Source organism: Vombatus ursinus, unplaced genomic scaffold, assembly GCF_900497805.2.
Source record: "Vombatus ursinus unplaced genomic scaffold, bare-nosed wombat genome assembly UNPS02014489.1, whole genome shotgun sequence".
Classification (NCBI taxonomy): Eukaryota; Metazoa; Chordata; class Mammalia; order Diprotodontia; family Vombatidae; genus Vombatus; species Vombatus ursinus.
This window is the reverse complement of record NW_020954267.1, coordinates 112273-130086: the sequence shown is the minus strand read 5'-3', so window position 1 is coordinate 130086 and position 17814 is coordinate 112273. Positions and strand designations below refer to the sequence as shown.

At 41.2% G+C, this 17814-nt stretch overlaps 1 gene segment (V, D, J or C); it reads right to left on the bottom strand.

The window, feature by feature from the left end:
- Positions 1-5819: 5819 nt before the first annotated feature.
- LOC114042490 lies at positions 5820-11422 on the bottom strand. The segment is given in 3 exon segments: positions 5820-6398; positions 10370-10426; positions 11398-11422. Coding segments are annotated over 3 exon segments (411 nt in total).
- Between the last annotated feature and the right edge of the window lie 6392 nt (positions 11423-17814).

The window sequence follows — 17814 nt, the reverse complement described above, 5'->3', positions numbered from 1 at the left end:
TTCAAATCCTGTCTTTGACACTTAACTATATGACTTTGACCAAGCCACTTAACCTCTGAGCCTTAGTCTCCTCATCTATTAAATGGGCATAATAATGACCCATATAACCTATCTCAAGACATTGCAAGAAGAAAGTGATTTTTAAAGCTTATATAAACACTGGCTATCATTGGAGTGTATGCTATTCGTTGGCAGTGGCTTTCTCTTAGGATTCTCTGTAGCATCTTCAGCTAAGCCTGATACATAGGAGAAATACAAATTTCAATATTGATGGATATTTAATCATCTCCTCCCCCATCTATATAGGATGCTAGACTTCAATCTAAAAGGGACCTGACCTAGTCTTCAGAGGGAGGGGAATTACATCTTTTTTTTTTCCTCACTGACCTTTAGTTTTCTTTGTAATCTTACGTATCTTACTTCATGCATTTAAAAACATAATTCTGAGAAGGGGTTCACAGGTTTCACTAGACTGCCAAAAAGTCCCAGAAGACAACAATGAGTAAGAGCCCTCTGGTCTATCCCAACCCTCTCCTTGTAGAGGTGAGGAAAATGGGACCCAGAATGTGAAATGAGTTGCCCATGGTCACACAGGTAGTAAGTGGCTGTACCCAGATTTGAACCTATGTCTTTGGATTCTAGATTTAGAGCTCTTTCCATAGCATCGCACTGCTAATCATGTATTGTACATTGACTCATGTAAAGGTAGGTGTTTGTGTATGGGAATGTGTTGTATCCCCAGCCCTTACAGGGATGCCAAGCACAGTAGGTATTTAAAAGAGGTGGTTAGGTGGTGGATGGAGTCAGGAAGACCCGAGTTCAAATTCATCCCCAGACACCTTTGTTTGCCTCAGTTTCCTCAATTATAAAATGGAGATAAAAATAGCACCTGCCTCCCAGGATTGTTGTGAAGATCGCATGAGATAATAATTGTAAAATGCTTAGCACGGTGCCTGGCACATAGTAGATGCTATATAAAAATCCTTATCTTCCCCTTCCTTCCTTCTTATTGAATGATTGTGTAGATATAATTAAACAAGACAACGTATGTAATGTAAAGCCATTACAGACTTTTAGGTGTTTAGGTATTTATCATTATTATTATTATATTGTCAATATTTTCTATTGTCATCAAATTATAGATACATGGATACAAACACATACCATATGCTTGTATATGCAAACATATTTTATATATATGCATCCTCAGGAAACTGCAAAGAACTCACACTATTAGTGCATTCATGCATACACATGCACTCATGTACATTTTAAAAAGTAATGAGAACATTTGTTCGTGGCAGCTAAGGGAAGAGAAAGGAAGGGAAGAGAAGGGAAAGGAACAAGGATTTATTTAGCACCTACTGTGTACCAGGCATATATTATCCCTCTTTGAAGGCATTTGGTAGGGGGGAGCTGCCTGGGGCATTGAGAAATTAAGTAGCTTGCTCAGGGTCACATAGTCAGTATTTGTCAGAGGCAGGACGTGACCTTAGGTCTTTCTTAGTCTCTCTGAGATTGGCTCTCTATCCATTATACCACACAGCCTCTACTGGGATACAGCCTTCATTGGGTCAAGCAGAGTATTTGGTGCTAGCTATATGAACTTGTTAACAGGTAGTTGGTGTAGTTCACTTAGGGAAGAGAAATAACTATTATATCTTAAATGTATTAAACATTAGAACAAGCTGCTTACTAGGAGAAGGTCCTTTAAAACTGGACTGACAGAGGCAGCTAGGTGGTGCAGTGGATAGAGCACTAGAGTCAGGAGGACCTGAGTTGGACTATAACCTCAGACTTTTACTAGCAGTATGACCCTAGGCAAGTCACTTAACCCTGATCGCCTCCACAAAAACAAAAAACAAAAACTGGACTGACAACCAGCCGGCTTTGATTATTCCAATGCAAACCTACCTGAAATAGGGAGCTATAATCAATTACCTTCGGAAATCTTTTCCAGCTGCAAAATTCTAGGATTTCTGTTGCCCCACCCCCTTCCAGTTACCTCACAATGACGCTAGTAGTGGTCCGCTTAAGGCAGACAAAAACACTAGGCAATTTCACAAGGTAGCAGTAAGGGAGGTAGAAGAGCAGAGTAGGTATCCTGGAAAGGAGCATGAAAAGAGAACTGACTTTGGAGTCAGAGATCTGCATTCAAATCCTAATCCTGAAGTACCTATGTTGACTTTGGGCAAGTCACTTAACCCTTCTTGGGCCTTCAGTTCCTCATCTGTAAAAGGAAGGGATTAGACTAGATGATGGCTAGGGTCCCTTCCAGTTCTAAATTTACCATCCTATGATGGGAATCGCAATTAAGAGATGTAACTTGAACTTTGTACCCCTAAACAGGCTTTAACTACTTTTGTTAGGGTGACCAATAATTTTCATAAAAACAACCAACTCTGGGAAATTCCCTCTTGGTAGAAAACAAATTCAAAAGTGAATGCTCTCTCTGTACACTGGACCTGCTTCTCCCTCTGGGATAATTGTTCCTGAACATTTTTAAAGTCTTTACAGCCGGCACAACTGAATAATGGCGCTTAATGGGACCTGCTCCTTCATGATGCGAAGAACAGGACCCTTATCCCATATCGGCAACTAGCCCAGTCCTGGAACTACAGGGTGAGCATTTCAGTCCGAGCCTGGAGTTCTTGAATCCACGTGTTTCCTTTTGTCTGCCATCTTCGGAAGTGTTTTGGCCCTTAGCATCCTTTAAATCAGTAACATGCCCCATCCAAGGGGAGCTGACCTGTGGGGGAGAAAGAGCACTGGGTTTACAGTCAAAGGAAACGGACTTTTCCCCTCCTGACAGAGAGGGGATGCCCAAGATGAAGCATAAAACACATCTTCAGACAAAGCCAATGTGGCAATTGGCTGTGTTTGACTTGGCATATTTGTTACAAGAGGCCTTTCTTTTCTTTCTTTCTTTCTTTCTTTGTTTCTTTCTTTCTTTCTTTCTTTCTTTCTTTCTTTCTTTCTTTCTTTCTTCTTTTCTTTCTTCTTCCTCCTCCTCCTCCTCCTTCTTCTTTTCTCTTTCTCTCTCTCTCTCTCTCTCTCTCCTCTTTTCTTTCTGTTTGGATGAAAGCAGGGGAGGGTATGGATAGGGTAGCCAAAAAAAAAAAAAAGAAGAAAAAGAAAAGAAAGAAAAGGCCATGAAAACATTTTTTTAAAAATGAAACAGAAGGAAGGCCAGAAAGAATCACAGTCAAGCAGGACAGCTTTGAGAGTCACATTTTGAATTTATTCTGTTTTAAAAAGAAAAGCCAGCTGTTCATAAAAGAAAACCTCAATTTCATGTACTTTCTTCTGTTCTACTCTGTAAATGAATTTTTTTTTAAATTTGGTATTGATTAAGTACACAATTTAAAAAAAGAAAAGAAAAGAAGAGAGGAAAGGGGCCTGAATCCTGAGTCTACTCTTTGCCACCTTCATGATCTTGGGCCCTTTACTACCCTCATTTGTAAAATCAGGAATTGGACAAAGAGACCACAAAGACCCCTCCCAGCTTCCAAATCCCTTAGAAAGTTCCCAGGCCATGTGGAGGGGTTTTGTTCCTTGAAACATTATCTTTGCCCCAAAACCTTCCCTCCCTTCTAAACTTCCTGATTATACCGATTCCCAAGGGCACCACCATCTTCCCAGGCACCCAGGCTCTAAAACAGGGGTGGGGGGAGCCTGCAGCCTCGAGGCAACATGTGGCCTTCTAGGTCCTTGGGTGTGGCCTTCTGACTGAGTCCAGGTTCTACAGAACAAATCCTATTAAGGGGATTTGTTCTGTGATATTTGGATTCCGTCAAAGGGCCGCCCTTGAGGACCTAGACGGCCTTAAGGCCACAGGTTCCCCACTCCTGCTCTAAACCTAGGTATCACCCTTGACTCCCCGCTCTGTTATTCCCCATATCCAATCTGTTGTCAAATCCTGTCAGTTTTACCTTTGTAACCTCTCTTGTATTTGCCCTCTTCCCTCGTTGGACCCTGTCATCCCTCTGGTGCCCATCATCACCACCTCACGCCTGAGCTGTTGCAATCACTTGCTGATTGGTCTCCCTGCCTCGTCTCTGCCCACTCCAGTCCATCCTCCCTTCGAGTATCAAATTAATCTTCCTAAAGAGCAGATCTGACCATGTCACAGATCTCTCCCTGTTCAATTAACTCCAGTGGCTCCCTCTCAAGTACGAAATCTTCTGTTTGGCATTCAAAGCCCTTTGCAGTCCAGACGCCCCCTCCTACATTTCCTTTCTTCTTACCCTTTGCTCCTCTGTTACTTCGGTGACACTCTATCACCAGATTCTAGATGTTTTTCCTGGCTGTCTCCAATGCCTGGAATACTCTCCCTCCTCATCTCTGCCTCCTGGCTTCCCCTCCTTCCTTCAAATTCCGGCTACAATGGCATCTTCTATGAGAAGCTTTTCCTAGTCCCCCTCGATGCTAGGACCTTCCCTTTCTTAATTATTTCCAATTTATCCCATACATGACTTGCTTGTACATAGCTACTTCCATGCTGTGTCCCCCACTAGACTGTAAGCTCCTTGAGGGCAGGGACTATCTTTTACCCTTCTTTGTATCCCCAGGTTTTAGCACAGTGCCTGGCATATAGTAGGTGCTTAATCAACGCTTATTGACCGACTGAAACTAAAGGTGGTTGGAAAAACAAACAAGAGGAATTTACAAAATTATGTTTTAAAAGCATTTCCTTAATAGCTTCCTTTGTTTTTCCTTACAATTTAAGAGTTTAATAATGCTTGCCTTAACTTTGACTTGTGTTAGCCTGAGTCATACCCCCTAGTTCTCTTTTTGTTTCTGGTGGGGGAGCTGCTAAAACTCTCCTTCCCTTCAGAAGGGAGCCCTGTCAACATCTCTGTTAGGTACAGGTGCTTTTGGGGTTGAACATTGAATGCCAATGTTAGAGGTTCAAATGAAATTACATCTCAGAAGAAACTCCAGGCTGCACACCACAATCTCATGGCTCTAGAGCTGAAGGAACCCTGGAAACCATCTCTAGTCCAACACACTCATTTTACAGAGGAGGAAATTGAGGATCAGAGAGTTTAAGTGACTTGCCTCAGGTCATGCATCTGATGTAGGACCTGAACCCAGGTCATCTTGGCTCCAAGTCAAGGCCCTGCCCATTATGCTATACTGCTTCTACGTGTGGCCCTGGTTTCCACTGGTTTCCAGTAAGGCCCTTCCCTTACACTTGATCCTTCTGAAGTGTGGTTTCAGGAATTCCCTCTGAAAATGTTGTGTACTATCCCCAGGTCCTCCCACACCCTTGCTACTCTTGTGACTGGAAGACTCATCAGCATTATGGAGAGATTTTGACCAGCTCCTGGAAAAATAATTGCCTGGACAATTAGACAAAGGAGCAGGCAGCGATGGCTAAGGGCAAACAATTTCTTCTGAGACCATCCAGGCAATACTAGCCATTCATGAGGTTTATGGAGGTAAGAGCCCTCCATAAATTCCGACTAATTGCTTGGTGATGTGTTTTTTTAAATTTTTAATTAATTTATTTTGATTTATCAACAATCACTTCCATACACTTTTGAGTTTAAAATTTTTCTTCCCATTTCTCCCCACCACCCTCCCCAAGACGGCGCACAATCTGATATAGGCTGTACACATACATTCCTATTAAACATATTTTCATATTAGTGATGTTGTAAGTAAGAATTAGATTGGTGGTGTGTTTTAATAAATGCTGGTGAGTTCTAGTGTACATGTGTTGGGTGGGCGGGGGGAGCTCTCTATGTTGTAAGGGAAATGAAAAAACTCGAAAAAGTGTTTAAAATCTAAATTGAGGGGAGAAAGACACAGAATACCGGGACCATTTCATTGACTTTATTTGTTTTTTTTTTTTATTTCAAATATAGACATGATGAAAGCAGGCAAAGATGAAGACAAGAATGGATAAGGCCACGGTGGGTGGATCTTTGGTGAGACCATAGGCCTTTGAACAGGAGAATGACCTTTTATCACCAGGCCGAGAAAAGGGGCATTGAAACATGAGAGCAAGAAGAGAGGGTGGGGGTGGGGGAGGTTCCCTTCTGTGGGCCCGTGTTGCCCACCTCACTCAGAACACTGGCTCCTCCGGAAGGACTTCACTAGGGCAGAGGACAGGCTTGGGTGAGTGATCTCACAGCTGAACTTGTCATGAGCATTGTATTCGTCCTTGGTGAGGGCCAGGGTGCTGCTCAGGCTGTATGTATTGTCCTTGCTGTCCTGTTCTGTGAAGCTGGTGGAGACCCCTGAGCTTTTGGTCACGTCATCGATCTTCCACTGGACTGTGGCTGTTTTGGGGTAGAAGTTGTTCACAAGGCATACCACTGAGGCTGAGCCTGTTTTCAGTTGTTCTTCAGATGGTTGGAAGATGAAGGCAGATGGTTGAGCCACACTCCCTGCAGAGGGGAAAGAAAAAAAAAACACCGAAAGGATAAGTTTAATAATAGGAAAATGGACTTGCCTCTTATAAATAACATAAGAGTTACTGAAAGGACATCAGACTGCACACACAAGAAGTAGCGAGTGTATTCCATAAAGCTCGGCCAGCTAATCATGTTCGTGATCCTGACATCATTCCTGTTGCTCTCATCATCCATATGTTTCTGAAGGCTAGAGTATGGCCACTCTGTAAGCTCCTCTGGCCCTTCCCCCCACCCACAGACAGACAGACAGACACACACACACACACACACACACACACACACACACACACACTTTGTTACTCTAGACTACTTTAGATCTATTTAGCAAAGACATCTTCAAACATGCTAATACACGCCTTTCCAATGATATCTTCCCTTCCCCCACAGCACCAAACTCTGGTTTCCTGTGAACCAAGCAGAGAAACCCAGCTGCCCTTCATGCAGCCCAGAAGGCAAGCAGAAAGGATGGACAGTGACTCCTCCAAGGAAAGATGGGCCAGGCGCAAGGGACTGAAGGTCCTTGTTCATTTCCATTCTCTGTTTTCTCCCAGGACTGAATCAGAGACCACAGATTTAGAGTGGAAAGGAACCTCAAAGACCACCTAGCTCCTCCACGTTCTCATTTTACAGATGAGGAAACTGAGGAGAAACATCCTTGCCCAAGGTCACAGAAGTAGTAAGTAGCAGAGGCAGGATTTGTCCCCAGCTCCCCTGACACCAGACATCCTACTTCCTTAATGTGGCATTTGGGACAGACTCCAATTCTTGAGCCAAGGTGTCACATTCCCTCCTCCCAGTTGTGTCCTTAGTTTGGGGGTGACCACATGCCACCTGTGTAGACCTTTTTGAAGTCTGTTTTCTAAACTAAAAAACCCACCTCCTCTCTTCTGCTCCTCTTGGATCATACCATAGGAGTTTTATAAAGTGAGGTCCTGAACTTGCTCTGTTGGGGTGTAATCACAATCGGGGGGGGATTTTCAGCCACGCTGGCCACAAGGCTGTGTCTTGGGGCCAACGGTTGTCTGGCCACCTGTCCTGATAGAAACTGGCCCAAGCAGGTCTGACTCTCAGCAGCTGTCAGATGGCGACAAGGAACTCTTTTCCCCTGCCCAGGTTAATTCAAGCTGCTGTCTCAGAAGCCCACAGACCAGCAGGCAACTTCTCCTATGGAAAGTCCCCCGGCCTTTAGGTTTTTTTTTCTTATTAAAAATAGTTCATAAAGAAACAATTAGGAGAAGATCAGAAAATAAACACAAAGTGTCCATTTCTGGGAAAGTCCCATTGGGAAGTTTCAGGGTTTCAGAAGCTCGAGCAGCCTAGGTCCAGGCTAAGAAATAGCTTGACTTATTTTTTCTCAATATTAACTCACTTTTCAGTGTGTGGATTGTTCAATATCATTGCCCTTTCCAGCCTTTGGTACTCAGATAGCTAAAGAATCATCAATCTAGACATAAGCCATTGCAATAGCCAGAAACCAACAAGGCAAGCTTAATTCTAATCGCCTTAAAGCTATAGCATGTGGTCCCGATATGGAATCCATCCCTCATGGGGAAACTGAGGCACAAGGTTGTTGCCCAAGACACACAGAGTCACAGTCTGAATACAATTTGACTTTGGAGTCTGTCCTCCTTCAGGATTTTCCCCACTAACTTGTGGATTTTCAGCTGCAAGCAAAGCTAAATTCACAGAGAGGAAAATAACATATTTTTAAAGCAACCCCAAAGTGCTTTTCATTTTTAAAATAAATTACATATGGTTCTTTTTTACTTTACCGAAGAGAGTTTGAAGCAGTATGTCCTTGATCAGACTCAGAAGCAAGACGAAATAGTGGAGAGGACTGGGAGTCTCGAGGTCATGGTTTTAGTCCTGGCTGTGTCACTGTGTGACCTCAAGCAAACCACTGGGCCCCTCTGGCCCTCAGTTTCTTTATCGGTAAAATGAGGACAGATGTGGGTTTGTACTAACTGATCTAAGGTCCTTTCTAGTTCTAACCCTGCACAATCTTTTAATGATCCACTAGATTTTGTACTTATTTTATCAAACTCCAGAAATGACTTAGAGGTATAAATTTCTTATTTGGCATTAAACAGGTTAAAAAGAGATACATTTGATATACAGCAAACATTCTCAAAATGTTTTCTCAGTTTTTAAATGGATTTTTTCTTTTTTTTTTTTAAATAGATTTTTTAAAAGATCTTTAAAAACCCAAGATTTCTGGGAGAAATAAAAAAGACTGTCACTCATTATAGGTGAGAATAGTCAATGAAACACTTCTAGAAAATCATCTCTTTTTAAATGTCAGAGAAAAATCATCAATATATTCTAGACACTTAAGTGAAATATGTAGATGTCTCAACAGATAAAAAAAAATATGTTATATTTCCTGGTATTGGAATTAGAAATATTTGATTTTTAACCATCACATTTTTTATTTTTTATATATAGTTTCTATAACTGAAAGCCCATTAGTACTGTCATCATCTCACTAAACTTATTGATTTCATTGTTCTAAATTTTATCATATTCATCATTTTTTTTGAGTGGAGGAAAAACTATGAAATGCAAAATTATTCATCTTCTATGATTAAAGGAAAAATAATTTTATGGCAGCTATATGAATCCAGTAAAAATTAATCAAACAGCTAATTTTCATTAATTCTTATATGAATGTCACTCAAAGAGCGTGGCACTTTATTTTACCAGTACTTCACTCTTTTACTAAATTTTATAATTTTTTTATTATTTTCTATTAAGAGAGAAGATCTCTTTAAACTCTTCTATCTCCTTCATTTTGCTTATTCTTGCAATTTCTAGGAAGGGAAGATTTAATATTGAGCAAGTTTATCCATAAATTCTAAAATAATTCCTTTTTCCACAAATTTTATGCATTTTGATCCACTTCATACCAATTTTCTATTTTTCCTCGCTAAGTAGCACACATCAGAAACAGATTGTGCTGTGGATCTTATTAGCGGGTACAAGTTGCTACATGAAGGCAATGACTGCTGTACCATGTCTGCGGTACCGAGCGGCCACCTCAGACCACTTAGACCGCATCAGTTGTCTCACGGTTAAGTGCTTATATTTCTGACTACATACTGCCAGTTTTAAAAAATTGAGAACATGATGGTTTAAATATCTAATCCTCTTATAAAAGTCTGTAGATATTTTAAAACAAGTTTTAATCATTTTTCTTCCCTTCTTTTAAAAATTTCTTAAATATTAACTTTCTCTAGACAAGTCTTCACGACCTAGGAATTTTTCAAATTTAGTCTAATGAACTATATAGGTTTTTTTAAAAGAAAAAAAAAGACTAGCTGATCTCCCAATATCCATTTTTTTAGTAAATTTCTTACTATATGATAACTCATTCCTGATTTTCTCTAACAGTTTATTATTAATGATTTGACTACAAACCCCGTACTTAGTTATCTTACTATACTTGGGTTTAGGTGAATACATTTTTCTAAGTCCTCACTTACAGCTATTGTATATTATAGAGTTTTCGTAATTAAATCGCAAATTAATACTCAGTGAAAGAAAGCAAAGACAGAAAGAAAAAAACACATTTTCTATATCTCAATGAATAAAGTCAATGATCATATTTAGTTTGATAAAAAATGCACTTACGTGTTTTTCTCCAGTTTGGTCCCTTTGATGAAAGTAACCAACTATAGTTACCTACAACTCTCCTCTTGTAGAAAACTTCTTTTCATTGAAGAGTTCAACTGGACTCTGCTGGTTAATTTCAAGACAATCTAGCCTTTTTACCCCTAACCCTTGAAATCTATCTTTTGAGATGGAGATGAGCTGGTTTTCTGTGACTGATAAATTTATAACTTTTGGCACTCATCACCACAAATCATAAGCATATATCTCCAAAAAATAGATAAAGATCATTTAGACACAAAATCTCAGAAAAAGGTTGAGAAAAATTCACTTACGTTTGATCTCCAGCTTGGTCCCTCCACCGAACGTTATCCACAGTGTTGACTTGCTGACTTCCCTCTCAACAAAAACCTCCTTCTACCACTAATTCTCTCTGGACTGGCTAATTCCAAGAAAACTTTACCATCTTTCTGTCAGCCTAGTGCCCAGATCTTGGCAATTCTTTGTGGTGGGGGAGACAAATTGCTTTTCAGTCACTCATTGGAAAGTAGAGGTGACAACTCTTTTCAGAAATAATATACATAGCCTCATGCCTTAAGGACCAAACCCAGGGATTAGAAGGCAAGCAACAATGATGATCTTCTCCCCTCAATTTTTACCCCTTCAATAAAGAAATTTTTAGTTGGGGGTAGGGGGAGAGAACCCAAACCAAAATGCTGTGCCTAGAGTCAAAATGCATAGAAATACAGTTGATCCCTCTGGGCTGGCTAACTTAGAAAGAGATGTCATTTGTCTCCCAATTTGTTTTTCTTTGAGGCAGGCAGATATCGTCCCTCTTACTGATCTTACTGAGCAATTCTGTTCCACCTCAAACAACAGAAACACATAAAAATGGCAAAAAAGACCATAAAGGTTTTGTGAAGAATTAGGGAAGAAAAAAGGCACTTACGTTTTATCTCCACCTTGGTCCCTTGGCCGAAAGTGAACCACAGTGTTTTGCCCTCTATGTGCCCCGCTACAAAAACCTTCCCTAAAAGTGGCAGCAAGCCTTGACTACCATTTATTGACCAAATTCGATCTAGAAGGAGAAATCTAACACCTGGCTACCAGCTAACCTCTACCTGTTATCCTCTATGCCACTGGGTCTAGAATTTTTGTTGTCTATCCTGGCTCTCAAACTCACAAACACACAAACAAGGAAGAAAAATGCATCAGCTGGAAAAAAAAAACAGTAATAAAAGCAGCAGAAAAAAAGGCACTTACGTTTGATCTCAATCTTGGTCCCGCCGCCGAAAGTGTATACACAGTGGTTTCTCTCAGTGACCTGCCTGTACCAAAACCCAGCTTCCCTTTCTCACCCTACCTTCCGGCTTCACAGAGCTCACCATTGCACTTGGAGTGCATTTCTGAACCCCCTTCTCTTATTTTGTGACCCTGGCTCTGAATTAAAGACAAGCTGTCCATTGATTGATTGATTGATTTTCCCATCCCTTCCTTTTTTGTTGCATGACCCCAGATAGTGAAGCTCAAAACTTCAGACAGAGAAGACTTTGTAGCTCTCACACAGACTCAGAAGAACAGGCATCCAAAGAATGAAAAGAGGGATTTTACTCACGTTTAATTTCCAGCTTGGTCCCTTGGCCGAATCCCTACCACAGTGCTAGATCTCTGTTGCCTTCCTGTACAAAAACCCTCCCAGCAGAAGGGGAACAGAGCCCCAAACCATCTGCTCAGACTTGCAGCCTTTTTCAAACAGGTGCGGGGTCCCCTCAGCCTTCATGGTCTTAGGCAAATGTGTGAATATCTTCATATCAAAGAAGGCCTGAAATGCCAAAGACCTGGGATATCCCAGGAATATTATCTCCCTCCTGCCCTCTTCAGTAAATTTCCAGCTTTTCTTTATCACTGCTTTATCCCACCCATTTTCCCCAGATCAACAGATCATTTTTTTTGAACAGTGGACTCCATTCTGTGCAATTGTATAATGTTTACCCGTGGATAAGACCACCGAAAGCCAGTAAAAACTACAGAAGACATTTCCATTTGAAAGCTTTTATTATGTCATTTAAAATTATTTCTTCATTCAGTTTGAATTTAGTAACCATGAAAAAAGCAAACCTTCAAATTCACATACAAAAACTTAAGAATGAGCGCGTACGAAAATATAAATCCATTATTTACAACGAAAAAATGTGACTGTTAACTTTAATAACAAAAATGTCTCCTTTGTCCAGAGTTTTCTGATGAGCGACTTTGCATTTTAATTTTGTAGCTATTATTGTCATCATGATTATTTCTTTTATCACATAGTTGTGGTCAGTGTGTATACATTTTTTTCTGATCCTGTTTTCTTCCCTCTACGTTATTTCTCATGTGATTTACCATGTTTCTTTGTATTTTTCATTTGTATAATTTCTTATTTCTTTTTCTTTTTCTTGGTGAGGCAATCAGGGTTAAGTGACTTGCCCAGGGTCACACAGCTAGTGAGTATCATGTGTCTGAGGCCGGATTTGAACTCAGGTCCTCCTGACTTCAGGGCTGGTGCTCTATCTACTGTGCCACCTAGCTGCCCCATTTGGATAATTTCTTATGGTGCAATAGTGTGCCATGGCATTCCTATACTAAATTTACTCAGCCAGCTCTCAATCATCACATGAGTAGGCTGTTTATAACTTTTTGCTATTATGGTTAGTGGTGTTACAACTTTTTATCTTTTAATAGGTAGTTCGTTTCTCTCCTGCCCTCAGGAGTATGATATTCCAGGCCTGTGATATCCCAGGAATATTGTCCCCTTTCCACCTTCTTCAGCAAATTTCCATCTCTACCATATTATCTCTTTTTCCCACCCATTTTTCCAAAATAAATAAAAAATATTTTTTTTGAGTAGATGACCTCATCCAGTGCAATTGTATAGCTCTTTAAGCTCTACCTACTTAACAGAATTCACTGAAATCTAATAAAAATAAAAAGCTTTTGTAGTTCTTGGGCCATATTGCTTTCAAAGAAGATTGCACCAATTTCCATTTCCACCAGTGGTGTGATAATGTTCCCAATCTCAGAGTTGTTTTAATTAGCATTTCCCTAATTATTAGAAAGTTTGAACAATTGTGTAGAATGTTTTTCAAGATGGCAGACTGAATTAATACTTCATCTTAAGGTGTCTGGTAAACTTTTAGCAGGGCAACAAATTTCATTAAAATCAGTCAAATTCTTTGAAAGTTTTCTTGAAGCAAACAGACCAACAAACCTGACATACTGTAGTTTCAAAGAGTTTTTTTACATGCATCACTTCATCTGAGCCATGAGCCACCCCCGTCAGCTAGAGAGTGCAAATATTATTCAGTCCATTTTACAGATGAGTGGATTGAAACTAGGAAGTCAAAAGACTTGCCCAGAGTCACAAAACCAGATAGTGATGAAGGCTTTCAAGATCAGTATAACCTTCACCACCCATGTTACTCCTTATCAACTGAGCCATCTCTTGGATGGTTATCATGACCCAAGAAAGATTGTTGACTAGATGGTTCCACTGGAATTGACCCATCTTGGCAAAAGCATGTCAGCTGGCAGATGAGACTCCTTCAAAGGGTTATTGTGTTAGTGCCTGGTAGCAAAATGAGCAAATGTCCATCTCTGTTTGGCATTCAAAGCCCTTCCTAACCTGGCCCGCTCCTTCCTTTCCAGCCTTCTTATGCCTTCCTCCTTTCCATGCCCTCAGGGATCCAATAACATTGGGCTCCTTGGTCCTCAGACACGATATTCCATCTCCTGACCTCAGACATTTTCTCCCGCTAGCCTGCATGCCCAGAACTCTCTACCTCCTCATCTTCACCTCTCGGCTTACCTGACTTCCTTAAGACCCAGCTAAAATCCCACTGTCTACAAGAACCTTTGCTGATTCTCCTTAACACTAGTCCCTTCCTCCTTAACTTCAATTCATCCATGTTTGTTTGTAACTGTTTCCTTCATTAGATTGTGAGCTCCTTGAAGGCAGGCATCATTTGGAATACCATCTTTGTATGTCCAGGGCTTAATACAGTGCCTAGTACATAGTAGTGCTTAATAAATGCTTCTTGATTTGAAGCAACTGGTGGTTCAATGACTAGAGCACTGGACCTAGAGTCAGGAAGACCTGAGTTCAAATCCAGCCTTAGATACTTCCTAGCTGTGTGACCCTGAACAAGTCACTTAACCTCTGATTGCCTGACAAAGTGGATCTGCTGGATCCACTGGAGAAGGAAATGGCAAACTACTCCGGTATCTTTGCCAAGAAAACCCTCAAATGGGGTCATAAAGGATTGGACATGACTGAAAAGAACTGAAGAATAACAAAAAAAATTGATTTGTTGGCTTGTACCTTTTTCCAGGTAAGGGAAAGAAGGATGCACTTATGACTGAAGCCCCCGGGGACTTTGCTTAATGATCTGGCTTCAAGAGAATTTGCCCAGGTTACTTTGTTAGAGAGCATAAGTGTTTAACCCACTTTTTTAGGTCGTCCCATCATGTAACAATACTTTTAAGCAGCAATATGCAACCTCTAGGTCCTCAGTGCCTGGTAGGTGCTTAATAAATGCTTGTTGATTTGTTGATTCTAGCCCTTTGTTTGTAATCACCTACTTTTAATACCCCTTCCATATTCCTCACCCATCTGTTTTTTCCCATTTTATATCCTGTTATGATTTACATGAAGAATTAGTGATGTCTGTGTTGGTGGAGAGAATCCCTATACCTCTAGGTGTGGGAATTCCCTGCACCGACACAGATTTCAACCTATCTATGACTTAGTAGGAAAATCCTAGGGAGTTGCCTGGGGCTTGGGTTAAGTAGTACACACAACTAGGGTCACACAACTAGTTAGAGTCTGGGGCCAGGGTTTGAACCCCGGTCATCTTTGTCCAAAGCCCAGTAGCCCCTGCTGCCTCTTCTTTACAACTGGCTGTAGAGTCAAATTAGCAAGTAAGTGATAGACATTTATTAAGCACCTACTATGTGCCAGGCATGGTGCTAAGTGGTGGGAATACAAAAGGTAAAGAAGAGTATGTCCTCACATCATCTCAGTTCCCTAGTAGCCATACATTGATTTGGTCTATAAGAGGGTCCTCTGCCTCTACTCACTCCTGCTGTGCATCTGTGCACGAAGGCACTCTCCAATTCCCAGTGACTAGAAAGACAGGTCCATTTGGTAAGATCAAAAAAGTCCTTGGTTGGTTTATCCAAAGTGACCACGTACTGTCTTTAGATCCCAGATAGAGCTGCTTTTTCCCATACAAGTCCTTGAACACTGCCCTTCTCATAAGAAATTGTAACATCTCTTTCTTAGCCCATCCCCCAAAGCAGAGGAAATGAAAGTTGGGTTGATTCACAGACATAATGAAGGCCAGGTGGCAAAGGAGGCCACCTTTAAATGGAAACTTATCAGGAAATAGCTGCTTTCTTTGGCAGCTCCTCATGTTCATGTAATTCACCTATCCATGCACATGAGAGTATGACAAGAATAATCATTGACATTTATATCATGATTTACAGTTTGCAAAGAGCTCTCCCTGCACTGTATCCTTGGGCCCTCCTAACAGCATTTGGAAGGCAGATGCTATAGGTATTTATTATCCCATTTTACATATGAGGAAACTGAAGCTCAGAGAATTTGTGATTAGGCAAGATGTGAACCCAAATCTTCCCCAGTGCTTCTCTAGCACATATCATGCTGTTACAGAGAAACTTCTCAGTGTTCTAGCTCTGTGTAACATGCTGGTCTATAATAATTCTCCTGCATAGCAACATGGAACCCAAATTCGGCTTTCCAAAATTCAAAATGAAACATATCGCTTCACCTAGTTTGTACCACCATTCTGAACTATTTTAAATATTTTTACTTTAGGTCAATAAATAAGATACAGAAGGAAAACAGAGGGGAAGTATGGTTGAAAAGGTTGAGAACCATCATTATGAAGCCGTGCCAGAGAGAACTTGACCTCCTTACCTTTTCAGACTGGGTTCACTGCCTCTAGGGAATGTGGGTCTCTCCTCCTCCTTCCTGATGTATGGAAAGTTCCCCACTTTTTCATCATTTGGCCGACCCTTTCCCTGGGTGTCCAACCAACCTGCCTGGCTGCTTCATTTTTACCAACCGAGTTCCTGAGTCCCAGCCCAACAGGCAAGTGGCCCAAAGTTCCCCAGTGCAGAGGAGACAGTGATAGGAGCTGAAATCTGGGTGTTGGAAGTCAGTTGCAACTCCCCCTGCATCTTAAGAATAAGAGGTCTTCGGAGAATTCTTAATGGGGGGAGGACTTCAAGAAAGAGCCAGGGAAGCTCTCTCATCCATGTCGCTTCTTGGGGGCTTCTGTTCCTCTCCTCTCTCCAGTCCTGATGGTCCACCTTGGTGGCTGGAAAGCTGCTACCTTGTGGAAAGGCATTTGGGCTGACTTGCCCGTACCTCAGATTCTCTCTCATCCCTTCTGGAGAAATACAACCTCTCATCTTATTTCCACGTAGGTAAAACATTTCCAGATACAATGCCTAGGCAGCTGGAGTGTGACCCTCCCCCCATTCATTCCACCTTCTGCATGAGGTAGGAGAACACTGGGTCCAACATCCTGAGGAAACCCAGTGGGTATTCACCCATGTGACTTCTTACCTCAGCAGGGGGTCACATAAATTTACATGCTCCACATCCCAGCTTTCAGTTCGTTTTGTACAAGGCCAGATGTTAGCACACGAGGCTCTGTTTTGAAAGACTTTATCACCTCGGAATTCATCCCTAGCCAGAATGTCTGCAAGTAACACCATTTCTTTAGCTACTCTTCTAGACAAAAAATAAATTGTTCAGTCAATATTCATTAAGAGCGTACTATGTGTAAGGCGTGTATGACAAATGCATACGAAAAATATAGCCCTTGTCCACAAGAAGCTAACAATAAAATAAAGGGATATAATATAAATACATAAATATGACGCAAGAGTTCTCTGAGAAAATTTTCAAAGGGAGAGATTGTTTTCAGTTGGGGGAGTCAGGGAGAACTTTCTGGAGGAGGTGACACCTAAGCTGGACCTTGAAGGAATAACAGAATCCCAGGGTTGGTAGGGACCCCAGAAGCCAATGGTGCAACCCACACTTGAACAAGAATCCCTTCTTGTTAGAGCCAATAAGTCACCATCTAGCTTTCACTTGAATACCTCTTGTCACGGAGAACCCACTACCTCCCAAAGGAGTCTATTCCGCTTTTGGATGATGTTCAGTCATTTCCATCATGTCCAACTCTTCATGACCCCATTTGGGGTTTTTGTGGCAGAGATGCTTGAGTGATTTGCCATTTCCTCTCCAGCTCATTTTCCAGATGAGGAAACTGAGGCAAACAGGGTTAAGTGACTCACCCAGGGTCACACAGCTAGTAAGTATCTGAGGCCAGATTTGAACTCAGGAAGATGAGTCTTCCTAACTCCAGGCCCAGTGCTCTATTCACTATGGCACCACCTAGTTTGGAAGTTTGTCCTGACATTTAGTGAAAATTTGCTTCCCGACCATTCATCCTTTGCTCTGAGAAAAAAGATCATTTCTCCCTTACATTAATAAGCAATTATTGAATTAGGACTGAGGTTTCCACCCCCTTCTATTTCCTCATTCAGAAATCAACCACTGTAGGCTATTCAGATAGCCTTTGAAGTACAAGGCTGATGAGAGGAAATCTTGGGCTAAACTTGCTCAACCAGGAAAACTTAGATCTGATCAAAAGGTAAAGAAATTCAACTTTAGGTGAATTGGTGGATTCTGGCCCATGGTGTT